The following is a 22,500-nucleotide window of genomic DNA, read 5'->3' on the forward strand; positions in this document are numbered from 1 at the left end:
AACAATGAAACTATATGGTCTCTATGGGTTGTGGGGGGTCCCTGCTTCATCTCTCTCTCGACTAAGGGGTCCTTGGCCTGAAAACATTGACCCCTGCACTAAAGCCAGTCTATTCCTGCTGGTGTTTGGAGCTATACCGTACCTTGCTGTGGCAGGGTGTGAAGGGTCTCTGCTGCAGCATGGTGAGGCAGGTGGAGCAGTCGCCCGTGGTGCAGTTGTCCCCGACGCGGCGCATGTGTTCGGTCTCGTCCAGCGTGTGTACCCTCCAGGCCGACAGGAACAGCCCCATGTCACTCAGCTCTCTGACAACGGTGCCGTTGGGCAGCTTCAGGTCGTCCGCCGGGTTCCCGTCACAGCAGCCTGGCACGGCACATGCAGACAGATGTAACCTGCCAATCAACCCACCAGTGTGCCTGACGCAGGGTTAAGGCTCACATCTTTTTGAATTATTTGCGTGCGTTCGTATACTTGTATTACTATTTACTATACCTGTGAGAGACTAATGTCCCACAAGTACAGTAAAGACGCCTCAGGGCGACGAGGTCGCACCATGTCTTGACCATCTGGCCAGTGATGTACATCGATGACATCAGGGATCTCCATATATGGGCATAAAAGGGATTCAGTGATGTCACAGTGATGTGGACATTAGGGATCTCCATATATGGGCATAAAAGGGATTTGTTTCCCTGGCATCACAGGGATCTCCGTATCTCCATATATGGGCATAAAAGGGATTTGTTCACCCCTGGCATCACATGGATCTCTCTAACAGGGCATCATCTGGGATACAATCCCTTTTATGCCCATATATGGAGATCCTTAACACTGTGATGTCACCTGATTATGCCCATATATGGAGATCTCTGCTCTGAGTATCTGACATCACCTGTGATGTCACCTGTGATGTCACAGTGAAGTGTCAGGGCCAGGGGAACCACAGTGTCAGGCGTTACACGTATGCATACGGACAAACTTAAACTAACTGTGTAATCATATAGTGTCGAATTTAGATAATGAGTTTTCATACAGTATGTATCTTTATCTTTGTCACATGACTGTATTCCCTGCATACAGTCTTTTCCTGTCCTGCTTGGCTCCATCACTCATGTCTCATATCTTCCAGCCACCTCTGCAACTGCATATACTGTATACTCTGTATACGCTTAATGAACTGCAGAACTCATCATGTACTGTAAGACATGCCCGGTGTCATCTTGTTCTCCAAGCAGGCTGCTGGCCGTTCAGAGGGACAAAATCCAACTGAATGATCAACCGCCTCTGTAGACACTTTCTACCTGGCATCCCTATTTTGGGCATGTCAATATAATTAACTTTATTTTATTTTTTAATTGAGCTACAAACAGGCAACGTGTTATGAGTTTTTATATTGTCTATTTTCATGTCACACCGTCGTAGGACGGACTTTATGGTTATGGTTATGGATGTTCTACCTTTAGTTGGACCAGCAGGATAAAGGAGAATTCCGGACTAGCCATTTTATTACGTTAATCTGATGTTATGATATTCCAGAACGATCGGTACAGGTTTGATATAGAGGTTTATCTAGAGTCCTCGGCATCTCCGGCTGCGGGCGGTGTGATTTTACGCTAAATCGCTTATTTATTTATTTTTTGCCTATACCACTGTTTAATGGATGAAATAACAGTAAGAAATTACGGTAAGAAAAGCACTCGCCCAGAATTCTCCTTTAAATAAAAATGGCATTTAAAAAATAAAGATAGTAAGACAAATGTGTGTGTGTGTGTGTGTGTGTGTGTGTGTGTGTGTGTGTGCGTGCGTGCGTGCGTGCGTGCGTGCGTGCATGTGCCTCTCGTGGGTACCGTATGTGCATTCGTTTTTTTCCCCACTGCATTTGCATAAGCATGGTGTGAATAAGGGACAGACAGAGATACAGAGAGACAGATGGAAAGAGATATACTTAATTCCTGTGAAAGTGTAATTACATCCACTGGGCTTTCAGACAGCACTACTAAGTGGCATTATCGTTATCACTCGAGTGGGAGTGAATTTGTGCATTGGCTACAGGCTTTTTTTTATCACTCAAGTCTGCACTATAAAATGTTAGTGTGAGTGTTAATTTAACTGTGTACGCATGTAATCAAACAGACAAACAGACTGTAATGGAACATTTGTTTACATGTGTACACTCACAGAATGAAAGAGAAAAATCAAAAACGGTCACACGACCGAAAGCTTGCATTAAAACGTATATGTATCTGCACAGTGTTTTTGAATGTGCGGCTGCTGTTTCTTCTCTTTAACACTCTCAAGATTGATGTGTGTGTGTGCACATGTGTATGTGCGTGCGTGCACATGCATGCATGCTGTGCACGTGCAAGAAAGTGAAGCAATTACAGTCCCATACAATCCTGCCTCCTTGAATGTTTTGCCTCCACCTCCAAATGTCCCCTTCATGTCTCTGGCTACCATTTTGTAACCTCCTCTTCTCCCTCTCCATGCTCCCTAACCCTAGCGAGCCCCAAACTGTCACAGAACCTGAGGTCTCTAAACCCCTCCACTCTCTCTTTTATTCCATCCTCTCCTCTCTCTCTCCCCCTCCCCTGAAACCTTCCCCTCCCTCTCAACTGACACTGCAACTTCCTCCTTTCTATCCATCGCTTTATCTGTCTTTGACCGCAACCACGCTCTCTCCTCCCCTCTGTGTCCGCCAGTTCCTCGGTTTGGTCAGTTCCTCGGTTATCTAAATCCTTCAGAGTTGAGTGAACACGCCTCGGGTCAGCTGAAAGGACGTCGCGCAAAATGGGACAATCAGATGACCTCTCTTTCATTTACTCCTTTATGCCTTCTCCGTCTCATTATCCACTGCTACGTTCTCTTTCTATTGCACTAAGATTCAGTCCTCTGCCTCTAACCCGAGGTAACTCTTCACCTCCCTCCTTAAACCCCTTCCACCTGCCCGCCCCCGGCCGCCTCTGCTGAAGCCTTCGTCACCTATTTTGATAAGGAGATTGATGAAGCTCTTTCTCCCATATTCCCACTAATCAATCATCTAACTCACCTAACGCTAACCCCAGCATATCATGCCTGTCTTCCTTCTCTCCTCTCTATCCCCAGATGAGGTCCTGATAGTGGAGTCATCCACCAAGCCCGACCACCTGTTCTCTCACTCCATCCACTCCTCAATCTTCCAGGTCACTGCCCCTGGTGTACTCCCATTCATTACCATCAACACATCCATCACCCCAGGCTGCATCCCAGCTGCCTTCAAGTCAGCCAGAGTTACTCCACTCATCAAGAAAAGCCACTCTTGACCCGTTAGACGTCAAGAACTACAGACTGGTAGCACTCTTTTCCTTTTTTTTCTTGGTTTGAAACAACTTTTTGCTGAATTTGGGAAAAGCTTGTAAACACCTCAAAATCGGAGTTCAACGTCCCCCCAAACTAACCCCCAAAAATCTCCTGAATTCCGACAGTCCAATGTTGGCAACCCTGGTGTCTGTGTGTGTGCATGCGCACGCTCTTGTGTGTGTGTATGTGCGTGTACTCACCACACAGGCCTCGTGTAGGTGCAGATCCATTACCAGCAGTAGTGTATTGTAGCACCATGATGCCAGTGCTGTGGTACCACTGTATGTTGACCCCCCCGGGCGTGTTGATCAGATACATGCTGCCCGTGTCATCCACAGACAGAGCATGGCGGGAGAAAGGCAGCCTGGCCGGTCTGTAGTTCACCAACACCTGGAGACAGACACACATAGCAATGGTAAATAGGGCTGTCAAAATTATTACATAATCGTCTAATCGTGATTATTTAACATTATCGCAATTATTTTTGTCATAATCGTCATAATCGTGAATGTTGAAAAATGTCCGAAATAGTGGAAATAGCAGATCTACAAGTAGTTGTAGTTGTAGATCGGCTATTTCCACTATCAAAGTTATTTTTTAAGTAGTAAGTTGTCAAATATGTCAGTAATTTCTTTGTATATTTAGGTTATGTGTCATATCTACCATGTACAACTTCAAAGCCTAAAAGCCAAACAGAAATGTAATTATCAACGACAAAAACACAATTAAATCGTTAATCGCCAATTATTTGAGTGACAATTAATCGTCATGTAAAATGTCATATCGTGACAGCCCTAATGGTAAACATCTGTAATATGAGAAAATGATGACAAAGAGTCAATAATAATGTGAAAAGGGGTTTGAGGATCGTAGACAACAGCGGCATGTACAGTCTGAATGGAAAAACACACAAACAATGACTTTCGCCCACAGGGGTGTCGCACCAAATTCTGGGCCCTGGGTAATTTAACTATTGAAAAATAGCAGTTATACAAGCTCAAAGCGCGGCACCGAGTTACTTAGTTCCAGGGACCCCCCAGAAGCAAAATTTGAGTTACAAATGTTCGCTTAAAAAATACATATATTCAAAGATTAGCACACATTTTCACGACTTTTCAAAAACAGCAGATATACAAGCTCGCAACGCGTTGAACGCGGCACTCGGTGCCACGCTGTGAGCTTGTATATCTGCTATTTTTCAATAGTTAAAATAGGCCCCTCCACCTTGGGCCCTGGTAACTCAGTCCCACTTCCCCCCCCCCCTTGTGAGCACCCAGTTTGAAACTTTGTCAGACGGTCACCTTGCGGTCCAGTCGATTGATGATGATTCTGTAAGCGGAGGTTGTAATGTTCAACTTCATGAAGCACAGACCAGACATGCCTCCTGTAGGACTCTGGGCGAGAAAATGACGGACATAAGCAGTCACAGGTTAGGACGAAAATGCTTATTTTGAACACTTTAAAATATCTACAATACGTTTAGTCCCAAATACCAACCTAACTGTCGCAACTGTCGTAACTGGTCATAATATTTACAACAGAGGTTTTGATACTCACAGATCTTCGGATGGAGTTAACACTCTAAAAAGGGAAACAGAAGGCCATTTATTAAAAAATAGCATAGTGAAGTATACAACCAATATGTTTCTCATGATTAGTGTACAATAGTACTTCTCTGACTATTCCTTCCATCTATCTTTCCATCTTTCTTTCTTTCCCCTCCTAGATAAACTTTTTTTGCCACGATACTCCTCCCACAGTTTTGGTGGCATGCACTTGGGCCATATCGACCGGCTTCATCGGGAATCCATTCCTTGCATTTTGCTAAGAGATAACGTTATATACTGTACTGTTTAATTTATATGGTATAAATGTATTTGTGAATGAATTTTCGCCATTGACTTTAATTAAAAATTAAACTCAAGAAATCTTGTGAAATGGAATGTCGCCGACCAATCATCAAGGACGATGACACACGAACTTTTCCCAAATATGGAGATGACTGACATCATTTATATGTCTGACATCATAGACCACATGAGACTGACACAGTATGTCCATATATGGACATTCCAAGATATGGGCTTAAATAGTGATGACATCATGGATCTCTATACATGGGCATACAAGGGACAAGGACAGAATGGTTAGCACCGCTCGAATAGGGACAAGGACAGATACAGATATATTTGCAAGTGTGACTTGCCTCAAGGCAACCACACTTTCAATTTCCAATTGCATCTTTCAGGGTTCCCACACATTTTTACCAATTAATTTCCAAAACTTTTCCAGAATATTTAACCCAATTTCCAGGACTATATAACAATAATTCAGCTCAATAACAAGTCGCTTACTCCTATGCGCATTGCGCAATGCCCAAAGACAGGTAGTGTACGCCAGTGGTTCTCAACCTTTTCAGGCTGTGACCCCCGAAATAATCTTATTTTAACTGGGGACCCGGCACCCTGACGAGCACTAAGAGTTGATGAATTTTGTATAACACTTTTCTATTGTGAATATAGCCGATCTACATGCTCACAACGCCTATAACCAAAAACAATGCATAGCTATTTTTTTCAGGACCTTCCAGGACCCTTGATCAATTCCAAAACTTTTCCAGTACTGGAAAAATATTTTTCTAATTTCAAAAATAGTTCCAGGAATTTCATGACCGTGGGAACCCTGATCTTTGTAGTTTGTGGCTGTTGTGTGTTACCTGGCTGGTGGGGCATTTGTCCACGGTGCCTATGATGGTCTCTCTGGGCAGGCTGACCAGGATGTAGGAGCCGTTGTCATACAGCGCCACGTTGTTGCCATCGAACGTGATCACGCGCAGGTCGGACATCACCGAGCAACGACCTGGCGTGCACAGGAATGGAAGGACATCATTCTCTTTCTTAGCTATATGAATTGCTTAACACAAGGGTCTTCAACAGGGGGTCCTAAGAGTTACTACAGGGGGGTCCTCCAAATCTTTAAGTGATAGAAACTTTTTTCCTCTCCTTTTTTATATTAACTAACTGAACCCTAGCGTCCATATCTGAGAACGTTAGCCAAAAATAGCAGATCTACAAGCTCACAACGCCTTGCAGCACGAGGCGTTGTGAGCTTGTTGGTCGGCTATTTTCGGCAAAGAGGTTTGGTGCAGAGGGGAAAAAGAGCAGACAAAGTACAGAGTGAAATGTCAGGTGTATTAAGTATGGACGGTTCAAGTGGTTAAATATCTCAAAACACAAATTGACATGAATCCAACTGAGGATTGTGCTGTCAAACGATGAAACTATATGGAATCTATGAGGGGGTCCCTGCTTCATCTCTCTCTCAACTAAGGGGTCCTTGGCCTGAAAACATTGAAGACCCCTGGCTTAACATATTCCACACTGTGTCCTGGCATGCCTCAGTCTTCAGTAGTATAATGGGGTAAACTGCCTATTCAGTCCGCTAGATCAATTACAGCACTTTCAGTTCCCTCAATTAAAGACGTTAGACGCGACGCACATAGCAATGACAACAGCCTTCATTTTCAGTAACTAACTTTATGGAGAGGCTACAAACGCATGCTAATGGCAAAATGTAATATTAAACGCAATCCCGCTTCCTTAATTAATTGAAGTATGAATGAGAGTTGACTGGCTGGCGGATTTAATGTACCAAATGTCAGTTAATTAAAGATGTATAATTGCACAAACAGACGGCAGAGTAGACATGCTCGCTGAATAAAAGAATAAGAGAACAGAGAAGACAATAACAGCTCAAGAGCTTGTTTCTATTGAGGTCCTTTGAGGAGAATGAAAAGGGGAAGTCTGGGGAGGTGCTGTAAACACATCTTCATTGGACACAATGACACAATTAGAGTGAATCCATTATAGCCTCATTACAATTGAAAAACAACAACTGGAAAAATGCATCAATAATTAATACTTTACACAGAAGTAATCCCTGCCACTGCTGTATATCTTGAGGATAGCTGGAAAGCTATGCCACATATAGTTCCCACGGACCGAAAAGTGATCATGTCTAGACCGCTCGCTCTTAAATCTCAGAGGAATAAAATCCTGTTGTGTTCAGCAAATTCACAAAGTCATGTGCCTTCTATTTAGCGGCGCCTTTTGTCGTACACAGGGAATTCCCGATTGTTCATTTATCCTCTGAGAGTGTACACGTGTGACCAAAATGGACCTACAGTATAAGGATCCAGGCCCAGGGTCCATTTGGTCACACTTGTACACTCTCCGTTAAAACAGTGGTTCTCAACCTTTTCAGGCCGCAACCCCCAAAAGAATCATATTTGAACTGGGGATCCCCCCCCCCCCCCCACCCTGACAAGCACTAGTTGAGGCATTACATTTTGTATATCACGATTCTATTGTGAAAATAGCAGATCTACATGCTCACAACGGCGTTGTGAGCATGTAGATCGACTATTTTCACAATTTTCGGCCTCTAATATTTGACAATTTGGCCAATGTTTAATTTGACATTTTAGAGGTATTAAAAAGTCCTTAAATTGTCACTTTAGAAATGTGCTATACATTTAAACTTTATGTTGGTTTGTTTACTGTTGAGTCAGGAAAACAGTGTTGCACATTATGTCAAATCATCTATAATAATTATTATCTATTAACTATAAATAATTTGGGGACCCCCCTGGGGGACCCACAGGTTGAGAACCACTGCGTTAAAAGAACTGAATGGGTGCAGACTTACAGGGACACTGCCACTGCGGGCAGCAGGGGTCTGTGTTGGTGAGGATGGGCAGGCCCAGCAGGCTGCACTGGGGCATGGTGGTGTTGTAGCGACAGTGGAGGGATGAGTTGTGGAGCAGCAGCTCGCCATTGAAACAGATGAGCTCGGCACACTCGTCAATGCGGAAGGAGTACGGAGGCTGAGGAGCGAGGAGTACACAGTGAGGTGTCATCATAAGCGCATTGCATCATACTCCGTCGCCCGTCTAAAATATCGTTGTTGTCGGGTGGAAACCTTGTATGTCCAAAACCGTTCGTTTTGCATTTATCATTTTAAAATGATTTAAACTAGTGAAAACAGCCGATCTACAAGCACACAACGCCTCGCGGTGCTTGTAGATCTGCTGTTTTCACAACTTTTGTACGACGGCCTTGTATGATGAAGCAGGGCTTTGCTTTGCGAAAAAATCTACAAATTCGAAACTTGGAGATACGAGGTTTCTGCCCGACAGCGACAATATGTTCCTGGCTTCCTGCGAGCGACAATGTTGTACTGTAAATAATGAATAAGGCTTATATTTGTGTACGAGAGACAACAAAACATTTACCTGACAGGGAAAGATATGAATTGGCAAATCAAATCAAAGGATATACAAACACTAGTCTGTCAGACACACAGATACAGATACAGAGATAATGTATGACTGTATTGACTGCAAGAGCACAGATGCGGGGATCCCAAACATACCAGTGGAATATCTTTGCTGGAATTCTGGGGGAGGTGTGGATCAGAGCCACAGCCCAGACACATTCTCTCCACACATAGATTTACTGCGGGCGGGCGTGCGTGTGTAATGTGTATGTTTGTGTGTACGTGTGTGTAGGTGTGTTCATGTGTGTATACAATAGGGCATTAACGACTTGTGATTTTTGCAAGTCGACTCGAGTTGAAGTCACTTTATCGTTTGATGACGTCATCACATTGATCGGGGGTGGGGGAGGTGTGTGAACGGGGGGAAACCCCAAAACGACTTACCGTACCTCTGTACTTCATAGAATAGCCACACACATCAATTCCTAGCCTAAAAGATTATAAAAAAATAAATAAAAAAATAATTAAAAAAATCACAAGGATGCACCTAGGACGTATTATCAGTCAACGGGTCCAGCAACCTAAAGGGCGAGGTCGCGCCATTTCTTGGCCATCTGGCCAGTGATGTATATCGGACCAGTTATATATATATATATATATATATATATATATGGAGACCCCTGGTACCACTCTAACAGAATCCCTTTTATGCCCATACAGTATATGGAGATCCCGGTCTGAACCAGCCACACAGATATGGGCTGATATGGACATAAGGGATCTCCATATATGGGCATAAAACTAAGGGATTTGTTCCCTTGGCATCACAGGGATCTCCATATCTCCATATATGGGCATAAAAGGGATTTGTTTCCCATGGCATCACAGGGATCTCCATATATGGCAATATAAGGAGATCCCCCTCTGAGTATCTGAGACTGTGATGTCACCTGTGATGTCACAATGATGTGTCAGGGGAACCACAGTGTCAGGCGTTACCGGACGGACGGACGGACGGACATCTACGGACAAGCTGTGATGGTTCTGATAGTACACTATGACCTACGTCGCAATAAAGGTATGTCCCTTGCACAGTACTGTATGTGCTAGGTACTTTAGGTAGCCTACAATAGGACCATAATGGACGTGGTAATGACTGCTTCATACATTTACACATTTTGACTATTTCTGTGCAAGACCTCTTTAGTGCACAGGCTTTGAATTTGAGATAATAGGAAGTGTTCATTTCAATGTGTTCTGTGTGCAGGTCCCTGGCACGGAAGGGTCTTTGTGAGAAGAGTAGTGAGGGCAGGCTGACATGGTTCTGGAGTGTTTCTATGTTTGTATGAATGAAATGTAAAAACTAGGGGTGTAACGATATAGTAACTGTATCGAAATATAGTTTTTAACTTAAAAAATCGAAGTATATCGAAATTAAAACAGCTAAAATCGAATCGTATCGTTTTATTTTGTATCGTATCGAATCGGCAGTGCAAATAATCGATTGTATCGATACTACCTACTTGTGCATTGTATTTAGCATTTTTAAGAAGAAAAAATGAAAAGGAGGGGTTTAATTACTTTTCCTTTCCATATAGCTACACTGGTCTATCGATAAATGTGTGTAATCTCTGGGTTCATGTCAAGGTGCAGGTTTGTCAATATACAATGTCCATGTATTTGGCAGATAATCAATGTGTTTACTTATTTATATCCATAATAATACATGTTTCCCTTAAAAACCTGCACTATCCACACCTTTCACACAGATTTCATTTCTTTGCTAAATAGTTACTATATCGATTTTAAATCATTAAAGTTGTACCATGTAACTTTTTTTATAAAACAAATCTTAAAATTGTCCTAACTCTTAAATCGCTAAAGTTTTAGAACACCCACTCCGTTATTTTCAGCTTCTGAAGCCTTCTCTTTATATGTTTTCTATGATCCTGACCGGGGTCCGGTTTTCGCGCAAAAATTACGTCATCATACACTACCGGCCAATCACAGCGAGGGTTATACACTGCCGGCCAATCACAGCGCATCTTGAAGTGGGGTCACTAGCTATCACAATAGGGCGGCCATATTTGTAGGCGCCCGTGTGTCTCTATCTATACTCGGGTGAAACACTCCGTTTCTCCGGAATGCCTGAACGCACAGCAACCAGGGACCCCTCTAAAGATAGATCTCGGCGAGGTGGAGGCAGACGCGGGGGTGACGCGGGGGTATGAGGCCCGGTCCGCGTCGAAAAACGGCCGAAAGACGCGGACGCTACTGACCACTAGTTGAGCAACTTACACAGTATAGCTTTAAATCGAATCGTATCGTATCGCCATGAATGAACCAATATCGTCCATGTATTGTATCGTCAACCATGTATCGTGATATGTATCGAATCGCTATTAAAATGTATCGTTACACCCCTAGTAAAAACTAATGGATGAGATGGAGAATTCTTTGGTGTGAAGGACCAAAACCACTCATAACTCAGAAGTACAGTAAGTAGCTAGCCAACAAAAGGAGGGAGATGGCATCTTGGGGCCTCAGCCATAAGGATTCTCTGCACACACATCAATTCCTATCCTAAAAGATTGAATGGGTCAAGTGGTTAACCATGTTTTGTTTTGTTTTTCTTTAAAAAAAATTGTATGGTGGCCCCCGGCTTTAAGTCATTTTACAACTGTGGCCCCTTGCCAAATCTAGTTGAATACCCCTGGTTTAGAGGCTTAAAGTACACTAGCCTCTAAACTAAAGGTATGTTTAAGGACTACATATCAGTATGTCTAAAGGTAAATTACATTCTGACTTTTGGTGATGTAGGGTAGACGCCTGGTTCATACCTCAGCAAATGTTATGAAGATTTCTAGCTCTGGGAGGGGTATCTCAAAATCTGAGGGCCTCTGCTGCTAGACTATGTCTAGCCTCTGGATCCAGGCTTTTCAAGAAAAAAGCCTGGTTAAAGCCCCAAGTAACTGTGGTTCAGCCAATCAGGCGAGTCTGTGTGATACAAACACATTCCCCCACTCTATTACAGGCATCAAACAGGTCGTTGTCTTTGATGCTTTCTTTGATAAGAGAGATCACTAACGAGCTATTGACACTTGTATGGCTCAATCAATTACCGCAGTTCACAATCCCTTTCAAGTTCAAAGGGAGCAATTAAGAGCTCTGGCCAGCACGTGAAAAAAACAGATCAGTGAACAAATGCTATTGGCCGCTCAGATCCATCGGCTTGTATCCCCGCCCTTCTGGGTCATAGAATGTCCGGGCTCTTTCAGCCTAGACTATGTCTAAAGAAATCTGATTTGCAATAAAACTACTAGATACCTCCACACAAGCACTGGTTATTGTTTAATAGCATCTTAGGCAATGCAGTAACAGCTTATTTGACATAAATGTATGTTTTTCTTGTAAATGAGAGAAGGTAAAGGAGTCCTCACCACAAAATACAATATCCGCCTAAACTAAGGGTATGTTTAAAGGACAATATTTCAGTATTTCCAGTAAATTGCTTTGTGATGTAGGATAGACACCTGGTTCATACTTCAGCAAATGTTATGAAGATAAGAGTGAACATTGTCAAGTTTTAGGCTTTTTTTGCTTCCTTTGCCCTATTCGGATTTGCACTTTTCTGAGATTGGGGTAGGTCTAAAGAATAGCCAAAAAAAGAAAATTCGCAACAATCCATTTAATTAATGGGAGACCCCAAAGATGAGGAAAAAACATGGTTATGTTTAGTTCTAACACGGGTGGGGGTATCTCAAAAACTAAGGCCTTTTTTGAGGACTTGCTGCTGGACTAAAAGGAGTTGTCCTGTTTAACAGTGATTTTGAAAGTGACGATAATATATAGGACCAAAATGTATTCAAAAGAATTGTCCAGTATGAGCGTCTGTGTGATGATTACCGTACAAGCCCCAGTAGGCCAGATGAGGGGAGTGGTTGTCACTTCCTCTGTGGTGGTGGGTGACGTCTCGGGTCTCGTCAGCCGCTCCGTGGTCGTCGGCTCCATTGTGGTGGACTCCGTGGTCTCGGGTGCAAGCGTCGTTGGCCTCGTCGTTGGCCTTGTCGTGACGCCGACCGCGACTGTTGTGGTGTCCGCGACGGCGGCAGTGGACGTGCGGGGGGTAGTAGTGGCGGTGGTAGTCGCTGGTACCGGCCTTGCTGGCGTGGTGGTGGTGCTGGTGGCGGTGGGGACCCGCGTGGGAGTGAGGGTGAAGGTGGTGACTGCCGTCGTAGTGGTGGTTGTGGCGGTGGTGGTGGTGGTTGTGGGGGAAGTGTCTGGACGAGGTCTTCCGGGTCTCGTAGGTGGCCTAGGGACGGCCGACGTTGTCCGCGTCGTCGTCGGCCTCATGAGAGTGGTGGTGGGGGCGGTGGAGACGCCCGGCGTCGCCGTGGACGGGGCGGTCGGTGAGAGGCTTGGAGCGGTCGGGGAGAGGCTAGTAGCAGTCGTTGAGAGGCTAGGAGCGGTCGGTGAGAGGCTTGGAGCGGTCGGGGAGAGGCTAGTAGCAGTCGGTGAGACGCTAGGAGCGGTCGGTGAGAGGGTAGGAGCGGTCGGTGCGAGGGTAGGAGCGGTGGGGGAGAGGGTAGGAGCAGTCGGGGAGAGGGAAGGGGTGAGCGTGGTGGCCACCGTCAGGGTGGTGGATGCTGACGTGGTTACGGCGGGGGGGCCTGGGGCAGTGGTGGTGGTGGTGGTGGTGACCCCTGGGATCACAGTGGTCACTTCGGTGGTGCCGCGGGTGGTCACCGCCGGAGCGGCAGACGGAGTCGGAGCGCCAGTCGACCGGGTCGAAATGGTGGGAGCGAGCGGAGTCGGAGAAGTGGTTATGGTCGACGGGGTGGGGGAGAGTGTGACCCGCGCCGTGGATGGCGCGCTGCTGGGAGTGGTGGGAGAAATGGTAGTAGTGGTCCTTGTGGTGGTCCTTGTGGTGGTCGTAGTCCTGGCGGAGGAGGGTGTAGCGGTGATGGCTCTAGTAGTAGTGGTAGTGGTAGTAGTGGTTGTATCACCAGGGCTGCTGGGCCTACTAGTGGTGGTTGTACTTGTTATAGGCCTCCTGGTGGTGGTGGTGGTGGTGGTGGTACTTGTTGTAGGCCTCCTGGTGGTGGTGGTGGTGGTACTTGTTATAGGCCTCCTGGTGGTGGTGGTGGTGGTGGTGGTGGTACTTGTTATAGGCCTCCTGGTTGTGCTGGTTGTGCTGGTTGTACTCGTTATAGGCCTCCTGGTGGTGGTGGTGGTGGTGATTCTAACTGGACGGGTTGTGGGTGTGGTGATCGGTGGTGCTGTAGTTGTTCTGTTGGACCGAGTGACATATGCAAAGGGGGTTGGAGTTGGGGGAAGGGTCACACCTGGAAGAGATGAATAAGAACAGAGTTAAGGAGATATCTTCCTGACGTTGAACATAGGGCTTGATTTCCAGTTACAGTACAGTATAAAAACATACTGGACTCGTCAAGATTTAGTACCTCTGTGACTAACAGAAGTGAGGTGTTGAACCTCAAGCTACGAACTTTCATAATGTATAAGCAAGTGAACATACACTGATATTATATTCAATAATAAAAGGATATGTTATTTCTGTGCTTGGATTGTGTGTAATTGTCATTTTAAGCTCAAGTACATCTGGTCTTTCAGACACCAAGTCTTTTGACTTTTTATGCTAGCCTTATGTCAGCTTTGTTTCATATAACAATTCTGCAAAAGGTCCAAACCAGTAAAACATAAATATTTGCCGGACCCTATCGAGGAAAGAAATATTGTATAGGTTCTTTAAAGTGTAAACATGGTATATTCTGTTATTTCCGTAGGTGCAAAGGGCTCGTTTTCCTCTGATGTTAAAAGGTTAAAAGGTATAAAAAATAAGAAACATTAATAAAACATTCAGCAGACACATAGGCCTGTAAAACATACTCTGATGGGATTCGATCCTGGGGCCAGTCACATGCAACTCCCTGAGCATAAAGACATTGTTTTTTATAAATATATTCTGAGATATACAAGAGAAACAGGTCGATATTACTCACAGTCCTCAGCGTAGACGCATCTCCTGGTGACTTCATCCATTAGCATCTTCTTGGGACAGCGTGGAAAGCAGCCCTCCACACTGCAACGCACACAGAAGACCATATTACACCAGTGGCGTCAGTTCAGCAAAAGCTAGGGTATGGCAAAGATGGGAGTCCTCATGGAAAAGAGGCATTACATTTTGTATAACATGGTTCTATTGTGAAAATAGCAGATCTACATGCTCACAACGCCTCGCGCTGCGAGGCGTTGTGAGCATTTTCACAATGTCTGAAAAAAACTAGTTTTGTCAGTTTTTTACACAGATTTCTACGGTTTCTTGGGCTGGATATGGCAGCCTGGAATTGTTGTTCAAGTGCAGCTAAACTCAGCATGTTAGTAAACGTGCCACATGAATTGCACCTGTGCAGCTGACCTACAGAACCTGGGAATTTACCATTTTGTCAAGATGGGGAGAATACATCTTTCCCCCCCTGGACCCAGGGTATGGCAGCTGCATACCCCTGCCATACCCAATTGACACCCCTGTATTACACCCAAACACATGAATTCATTTAGTTGTTTTCGGACAGTACTTACGGGGGCAGGAAGTGGCACAATATGGCAGTCGGGTCATTGCAAGTTTGGACACAGGGGCTGGCACAGGTTTGGTATCGCCACTCACACGACATACGGTACGGGATGAGAAAACTGCTCTCTGACAAAAAGAGAAGAAACAGATGATTCAATATTTGTGTCACTTTAAGGTTTAGGTTTTGTTTATTTCATACTCACATGGCAGTTAACAAAAACCGAAATATGTGAATATGTATAGTATTTGTCAATGTACCTTATGAGTGAGTGCATCTGTCCATTTGTGTGTGGTTTTAATGATGTCTGTAAAAGCCTGTGTGTGTGTGTGTGTGTGTGTGTGTGTGTGTGTGTGTGTGTGTGTGTGTGTGTGTGCGTGCGTGCGTGCGTGTGTGTGTGTTTGATAGCTGGTATGTCTGCATGTGTTAGTACAGTTACAGTATCTGTTTATGTGTACTGTTGATGAATTGAATACCAAGGACCTCAACAGAAACAAGGACTTTTTTGGTGTGTTCCTTTTAGAATAAGGGCCCTTTCATCCATGTATCCAGTATTTGTTTTTTTTTTATAGTTCAAATAGTCGATCTACAAGCTCCCAACGTGTCGATGTAGATCAGCTATTTGAAGCAATTAAAAAAGAAATCTAAAAAGTAAAAAAGGGCAAAGTAGTTTAGGGATAAGGGGTAAGCCATGGACGAAAATAGGGACCCACGTGTTTTTTCTTTTTCTTTTACATTTTTGTTTAATAAAATATTAAATCAATCAATCAATACTGGTGTGTACAAGGGCATTGGTTCTCAAAGTGGGGACCCCATGGGTCCTTGAGGGAGTTCCAGGGGTCCCCTGCTAAAGGGATCAGAGTTAAACTAACATTATATAAATTGGGGTCTCAGAGATGGTAGCCCTAATGCAACTGAGGGTCCTTGAAATTAAAACAGTTCGGAATCACTGCTAGAGAAGTAAAAATCCTCTCTTAAGGGGGTCCCTGGCATATTTTTTTCAAATGGGGGTCCGCGGGCTAGTAAGTGTCAATTTGGGGGTCCTTGACATGAAAGAGTTTGAGAACCACTGTACTAGGGAGGGAGCATTACTGACCCTCCAAGGTGAAGCTGCTGCTAGTCTTGAAGTCCTCTGCGTTTTGGTATTTCTGGGCTCGTGCAGCCGTGCGGGTCAGCGTCAGGAAGATGCCTGGTTGGGTGATCAGCTCGAAGGAGGCGTGGCCCGGCAGGAACAGCCCCTGGTGCTGGATGAAGGTCGCCCTGCGACTAAACTCTGGCCCTCGACTCCAGCGCTCCATCTGGAGGCGGCTTCGCCCCGACACGGTCAGGAAGTAGTTTGGTCTCTCTGCGGATTCCAGTGACACCATAGGCACGCCTGGTGAAAGAGAGTGAGGTCAGCGGTGGGCAATATACTCTAGGGCATTCAGCAAATATTCGAATATTCGAATATCAAAGTCACTATTCGACATTGTTCACCGAAGTCGAATATTTGCTCATTTTTATTTTTTTATTGTTTTCTCTTTAAAAAATATATAGTTTATAAAGCTTGGCTAGATAGGAAGTCATAAGAATGAGTTGTCAATGCCCCTGGTGGATGAATTTGTTAATGCTCTTTACCAGGGGTTCTCAAACCTTTTTAGGCCGTGACCCCCAAAATAAACATATTTGAACTGGGAAAGCAATTAGAATTGTAGGTATTGCATTAAATGTGACTTGGTTCCACAGATGAATATTGTGAAAATAGCAGATCTACATGCTCACAAGGCGTTGTGAGCATGTAGATCGGCTATTTTGATTGATTGATTGATTGAAGAATTTATTAGAAGTTTGCAATAGAAAAAAGTACAGTTTCATGACAGTACAAATCACTGGTACAAGGTCAACTAAAAGGAGATCCTAGAAAGCCGAGGCTTATTTCCATAGGAACCACACTTTAAGTATCTCATATAACATTGAAAGACAGACGGATAGAACATAGTACTTTATCTAGGATAATATCAGTTTCAAAAGCATAACATCAAATACAAAGGCAGAAAAAAGAATAATAAAAGGGGGGGGGGGGGGCATGGGGACTTAGTCTATTTACAAGTCACGGGTAGCAGCTGTCTGAAGGTGACTTTTCATACCAATTTTGAAGGAGGCTAGGGATTTGCTCTCCTTTAGGGCTTGAGGAAGGGCGTTCCACATGTTGATGGTGTAGCAGGAGAACGAGTTAGAGCCTTGTTTAGTGTTAAATCTACGTTGATGATGATTAGTGGAGCTGCCTCTGGTGTTGTGGTCGTGAACATCCTTGACCTTTAAGAAGTAGTTTGACAGGTACATGGGAATCTTGGAGGTGTAGTGTATCTTGTACACCAGGCCCATTGCAAGATGCTGTACTCTGTCAGCTACTTTGAGCCATCCCACGCTTTCGTGGTGATGATCGGTAAGGTGGGTCAGAGGAGGGAGACCAAGCACAACCCTAATTAGTTTGTTTTGGGCTGTTTGAAGCTTTAACTTTAAGGCGGCTGGGGCATCGCGATACCAGACAAGGACTCCGTAATCAATGAGGGGCCCAATAAGAGCACCTCCTAGTGTCTTTTCACAATGTTCGCCTCTTGCTTACCAGTCCTGTCGAATATTCGACTATTCGAATACTTTGAGGTCGATTCATTCGAATACTAAAAATCACTATTCGTGAATGCCCTAATATACTCACACCTGTATAAGTGCGATTTAGTATGGAAACCTGCAGATCATGTCTGTCCGTCCGTCACGCCTCATGTCATGCTCCATATATGGCTGTGTCAGTCTCAAGTGGTCTATGGCGTCATACATATGATCAGATGTCAGTCATCTCCATATTTGGGAAAATATGGCCACATTATGTCACACTCAATATACGGCCAAGACACTAAATTAATTCTGTCCTTTTATGGGAATGCCCCAGATATGACAATATCTGGTAATTCCCTGGGAATGCTCATATATGGAAATATTCCAGAAATTCCCAGGCGTGACTGACGCACGGACAAACATGAGCTGCAGGTTTTCAGAACGTCAAAGACCACATGAGACTGACACAATATGTAGTATGAAAACCTGATGATCATGTCATGTCACGGACGCCTCATGTCACGCTCCATATATGGCCAAGACATCAGTGGCGTCAGTTCAGAAAAAGCTAAGGCATGGCAACATGACTGGTGTCTTGCACGCGTGCGAAAAGCAAGACACCAGTCATGTTGCCATACCTTAGCAACAGGCATGATGTATTTATTTTAAGAAGTACATATAATATATAATTATATATACCTATAATATAATCCTAATACCTTGTTAAAGTGACCATTTTGTAACATTTTGCATTTGTAGTTATTTTACTGTAATTTACCAACATAATAACCCGATAGACCACAGATAGACAAAGAGACATTCATGGATTCATATTTAGAACTAACTTTTATCTTCCCCCCTGGACCCAGGGTATGGCAGCTACATACCCCTGCCATACCCGATTGACACCCGTGCAAGACATCTCTCCATACTATTATGGAGCTGGCCAATACCTCTACATCTGACCTCACCTGTTCTGACATCACAATGATGACTTGACCAGCCAGATTAATAATTTAACTCCTGCTTCTTAACTGTGCGAGGCGTTGTGTGCTTGTAGATCGACAATTTTCACTAGTTTTTTTTTTAATGATGAATAAAAACTGTTTTGTACACACAGATCCTTCTAAAAAAATCTGTATATTGTGTGAAAAAGCATTGCAGATGCCCTAGCACCCCAAATCATAACTGACTTAGGAAACTTCCCACTGCACTTAAAGCAACTCTGACTTCAGAAGGTTGACATTTCTCTTGTTTTGAGTGGTCTCGAATCCTTGTTTCGAGTGGTCTCATGTAATATTGTAATATTTTGAAATATGGACTTTTGACATTCATGAGCTGTATGCCATATATTTTAACAAAAAAAGGTTAATAATTCAATGAATGTGCAATGTATCTAGATTATATGAATGTTTCAAGAAATATATGAAAGTTTCAAGAATTTTTACTTTTATACAATATTCTAATTTTTCGAGAATGTTCTGTATAAGGTTTCCACCCAACAACAGCGATATGAGAAATTCAATACAGAGAATGTCCCTCTTTTCAACGTGTCTCTTCACTACTTCATATTCGTCATTCTCGGTCGATGGGATGCTGACCATATTCTTTTAGGATCATTTATATGTGCTCATAGTATTCAATATTGAGATGTACCAACATTTGATCCATGTGAAATCATATTATTAGTCATGCTTGGGATTTAAAAGCTTCACTGAGTTTACTTTTCACTGCTTTCACAGCTTGTTTTAAAAGAGGTTTTACCCAGAAAAGATGAATGTTAAAAAAATCATTTAGCTGCTTTCTATTGTTTTATCTATTTTATCTATTTAGACTTCAGTGGGTGGGGGGCCTGGGGGCATGCGTACAAGTGGCTAAATATGTCTTTTGAGACACAATAAGCCGGCGATTTCTTTATTACTATTTACAGTAAAACTACTAGCTCCCATAAGTCCCATCTGGCCATGAAAGATCGTGGTGCATCTTTGGAATGGGAAGCAGGAGGTAAACAATGAGTCTACTACACACAGTATGGCTTGTACACATGCCCCTGAGGTCCTTCTACAACTGCACCATCGCAAGCATCCTGACGGGTGGATTAATCAAGTGGTACGGCGGGAGCTGTATTGTTCTTCAGCAGAAGGCACTACAGAGAGTGGTGCGGACAGCCCAGCAGATAGTCAGAGGTGAGCTTCCCTCCCTCCCGGGAATATACGAGAAGCGATGCGTGGCCAAGGCTGAACGAATTGTCGGGGACATCCACCATCCCGGCCACGGCCTGTTCAGGCCAGTAACGCGGCCGCGGCCAGGCAAGCGGTACCTTAGCCTTGCCAGCCGCACTCTCTGGAGTACCTTCTTCCTGGCCGCCATCAGACTCATGAACAAACACTGAACTACACGGCCTGGACTATATGGCCATATGTCTGTGGCTTATGTATTGGCATTTTGCACAATTTTTTGTACGTTGCACAATTTTGCAGTTTTTGCACTTTTTAGGTAGTTTAGATCTTTAAGCAGCTTAGGTTTGTAGCAAATTAATACTGATTTTAATGTGGTATTCTTAAGACCGTAGCTGCTGCATTTGCTTTGTGCACAATTCATTTCACTTGCCTTTTACTTGTAATTGGTATTGTTGACAATAAAGTTGAACCTTGAACCCCACACACTGAAATCAAAATCACAAAAAATTATAGAAAGGAAATGAAAAGGATTTAATACTCATCTTTTCTTTTCTCTAATTACAATCTAAAACACATGAACCCTTGTTGTAAAAAACTAACGTTGTACTTTAAGCCGTATTTTATACTCGGTCGCACGATGGGTGTTTCATACATCATTCATACACTTGTGTAAACGTGTGAAAATGGAACCTCACGTGTCTTGGGCTCCTTCTGCAGTCCTGTGGTGACCATGAAGTTGAAGAGCAGCCCCGGGGTGGGTAAACGCCCTGGGTCCTGTCTAGTCAGGGGAAACACCAGGCCGCTGCTACGGTTCACTCCCAACATGGTGTCATTATAGATGGCACTGACCAGGGCGTAGGGCCCGTCACCCAGCTCTGTAGGGAAGTTAGATATGCTTTTAAATCTTAAGGGTAGGGAAAGTGGTTAAAATAAGAGTTAAATAGCTCTTTATTCTGATAGTACTCGTTGCTATAGGGCAGGGTTCGTTCCCAATAGGCGGCCCGCTGGCCATTTGCGGCCCACGGGGGGCTACTGTCTGGCCCCCACCACCCCCAGTAATAATGGTGGTATAAGAGCAGCAACAACACTAGTATATCGTCATTGTCGGGTGGAAAACCTGTATCTCAAAATGTGTACGTTCTTTTGCAAAGTAAAGCTCTGCTTCATCAAACAAGGCCGTCGCACAAAAGTGGTGAAAACAGCAGATCTACAAGCACACAACGCCTCGCGGTGCTAGGCGTTGTGTGCTTGTAGATCGGCTGTTTTCACTAGTTTAAATCATTTTTAAAATGATAAATTGGACAATTTCACCCGACAACGACGATATCTGATCTGTCACTGGAGTAGCGGGAACGCCACCGTCGCCCCCTGCAATGTTGTGGCCCTCAGCTTGGTACCCTAGACATAATTTGGCCCTTGGGGAAAACTAATTGGGGAACCCTGCTATAGGGTGTTTGTTGATCAGTAACAGGAGTCTCCATGTCTCTATGGCTCTTTATTTAACAGAAGATTGCACTTTCAGGTCGGGATACCAATTTTATCCAATCAGGATAGAGAAGTCAGACCGAATACAGACGAAACAAGTGCAATTGGAAGTGATGACACAAAATTGCAACTGGAAAACTATAAAAATCAAGATGATAAATGGGTACTCTGCCCTTATTAAAGAGCTGGAGAAACAGGGAGACTAATCCAAACGACAATCTAGTCTATACTGTAACAGTGATCAGAATATAGTCACATTTAAATTCACTTACGCAATATATATTTTAATTTTATTCTGATATATCCTATTTTTCCATATCACTTATTGTATCTATTATGTTGCTATAATGTTACTTGTAGTACACTCATACATACCTTGGTTGTAGTATTCACAGTCGAAGGCTGCAAGAGAGCAAGATAAACACAGTTTATCACGTATTCACAGACCAGCGATTCTCAACCTTAACCTTAACGTCAAGGACTCGCAGTTTATTATGCATTGGTCCACGGACTTCCATTTAATAGGATTTTTATCTCTCTGACCGCAAGCTACACAGTAAAATTCCATTTGGTCCATTTGGTTCCATTTGTACACTTCAGTCAGGAACTCTTGCTTCAAGTAGATTTAACCATTTATTGCCAACAAATGGAATACAGTTAAACTTTGCATTAATGGCTCCGCTGTTAAGATGTTCCCTAAATATTGCTAAGCAGCATGTTAAGAAAAATCAGCGAACGCTATGCAAAACCCCTCACAGGTATACAAGAGCGGGCTGCGGCCATAACCACTTCTCCGACTCCGCTCGTTCCCACCAAGACGTTTAATCAGATTAACTTGAGTCATGCAAACTTGAATGCAGTTTAACATTAAAGCCAGAGAACATTGACTTCAGTTTACAACACATGCTGCTGTTAAATTAAAAGCTAATGGATGTTTGGAGAATTGTCTTCGATATAATGGTCAATATCCACCCACAACTCAATGAATGAAATGCGTGTTGAAGGAACTCGTCAGCCTATGCTCATATAATTGGTCCTGA

The 22,500-nt window shown here is 43.7% G+C and overlaps 1 protein-coding gene across 1 annotated transcript in view; it reads right to left on the reverse strand.

Annotated features, from left to right (window-relative positions):
- The window catches only part of otogl (otogelin-like), a gene marked incomplete at both ends in the record, with an annotated part of 99,022 nt that overhangs the window by 27,953 nt on the left and 48,569 nt on the right, over window positions 1-22,500 (reverse strand). Inside the window, 16 exons of the mRNA XM_080736916.1 lie at window positions 143-360; window positions 3,534-3,723; window positions 4,635-4,727; window positions 4,891-4,914; window positions 6,050-6,192; window positions 8,041-8,218; window positions 8,767-8,782; window positions 12,522-12,922; window positions 13,262-13,579; window positions 13,661-13,828; window positions 13,918-13,955; window positions 14,631-14,710; window positions 15,211-15,328; window positions 16,297-16,575; window positions 20,671-20,850; window positions 21,836-21,862. Of these exons, the coding sequence (XP_080593042.1) occupies window positions 143-360; window positions 3,534-3,723; window positions 4,635-4,727; window positions 4,891-4,914; window positions 6,050-6,192; window positions 8,041-8,218; window positions 8,767-8,782; window positions 12,522-12,922; window positions 13,262-13,579; window positions 13,661-13,828; window positions 13,918-13,955; window positions 14,631-14,710; window positions 15,211-15,328; window positions 16,297-16,575; window positions 20,671-20,850; window positions 21,836-21,862 (2,471 nt within the window). The remainder of the gene's footprint in view (window positions 1-142; window positions 361-3,533; window positions 3,724-4,634; window positions 4,728-4,890; window positions 4,915-6,049; window positions 6,193-8,040; window positions 8,219-8,766; window positions 8,783-12,521; window positions 12,923-13,261; window positions 13,580-13,660; window positions 13,829-13,917; window positions 13,956-14,630; window positions 14,711-15,210; window positions 15,329-16,296; window positions 16,576-20,670; window positions 20,851-21,835; window positions 21,863-22,500) is intronic.

This window comes from Nannobrachium achirus (genome assembly GCF_963921795.1).
Source record: "Nannobrachium achirus genome assembly, chromosome: 11".
NCBI classification, from domain to species: Eukaryota; Metazoa; Chordata; class Actinopteri; order Myctophiformes; family Myctophidae; genus Nannobrachium; species Nannobrachium achirus.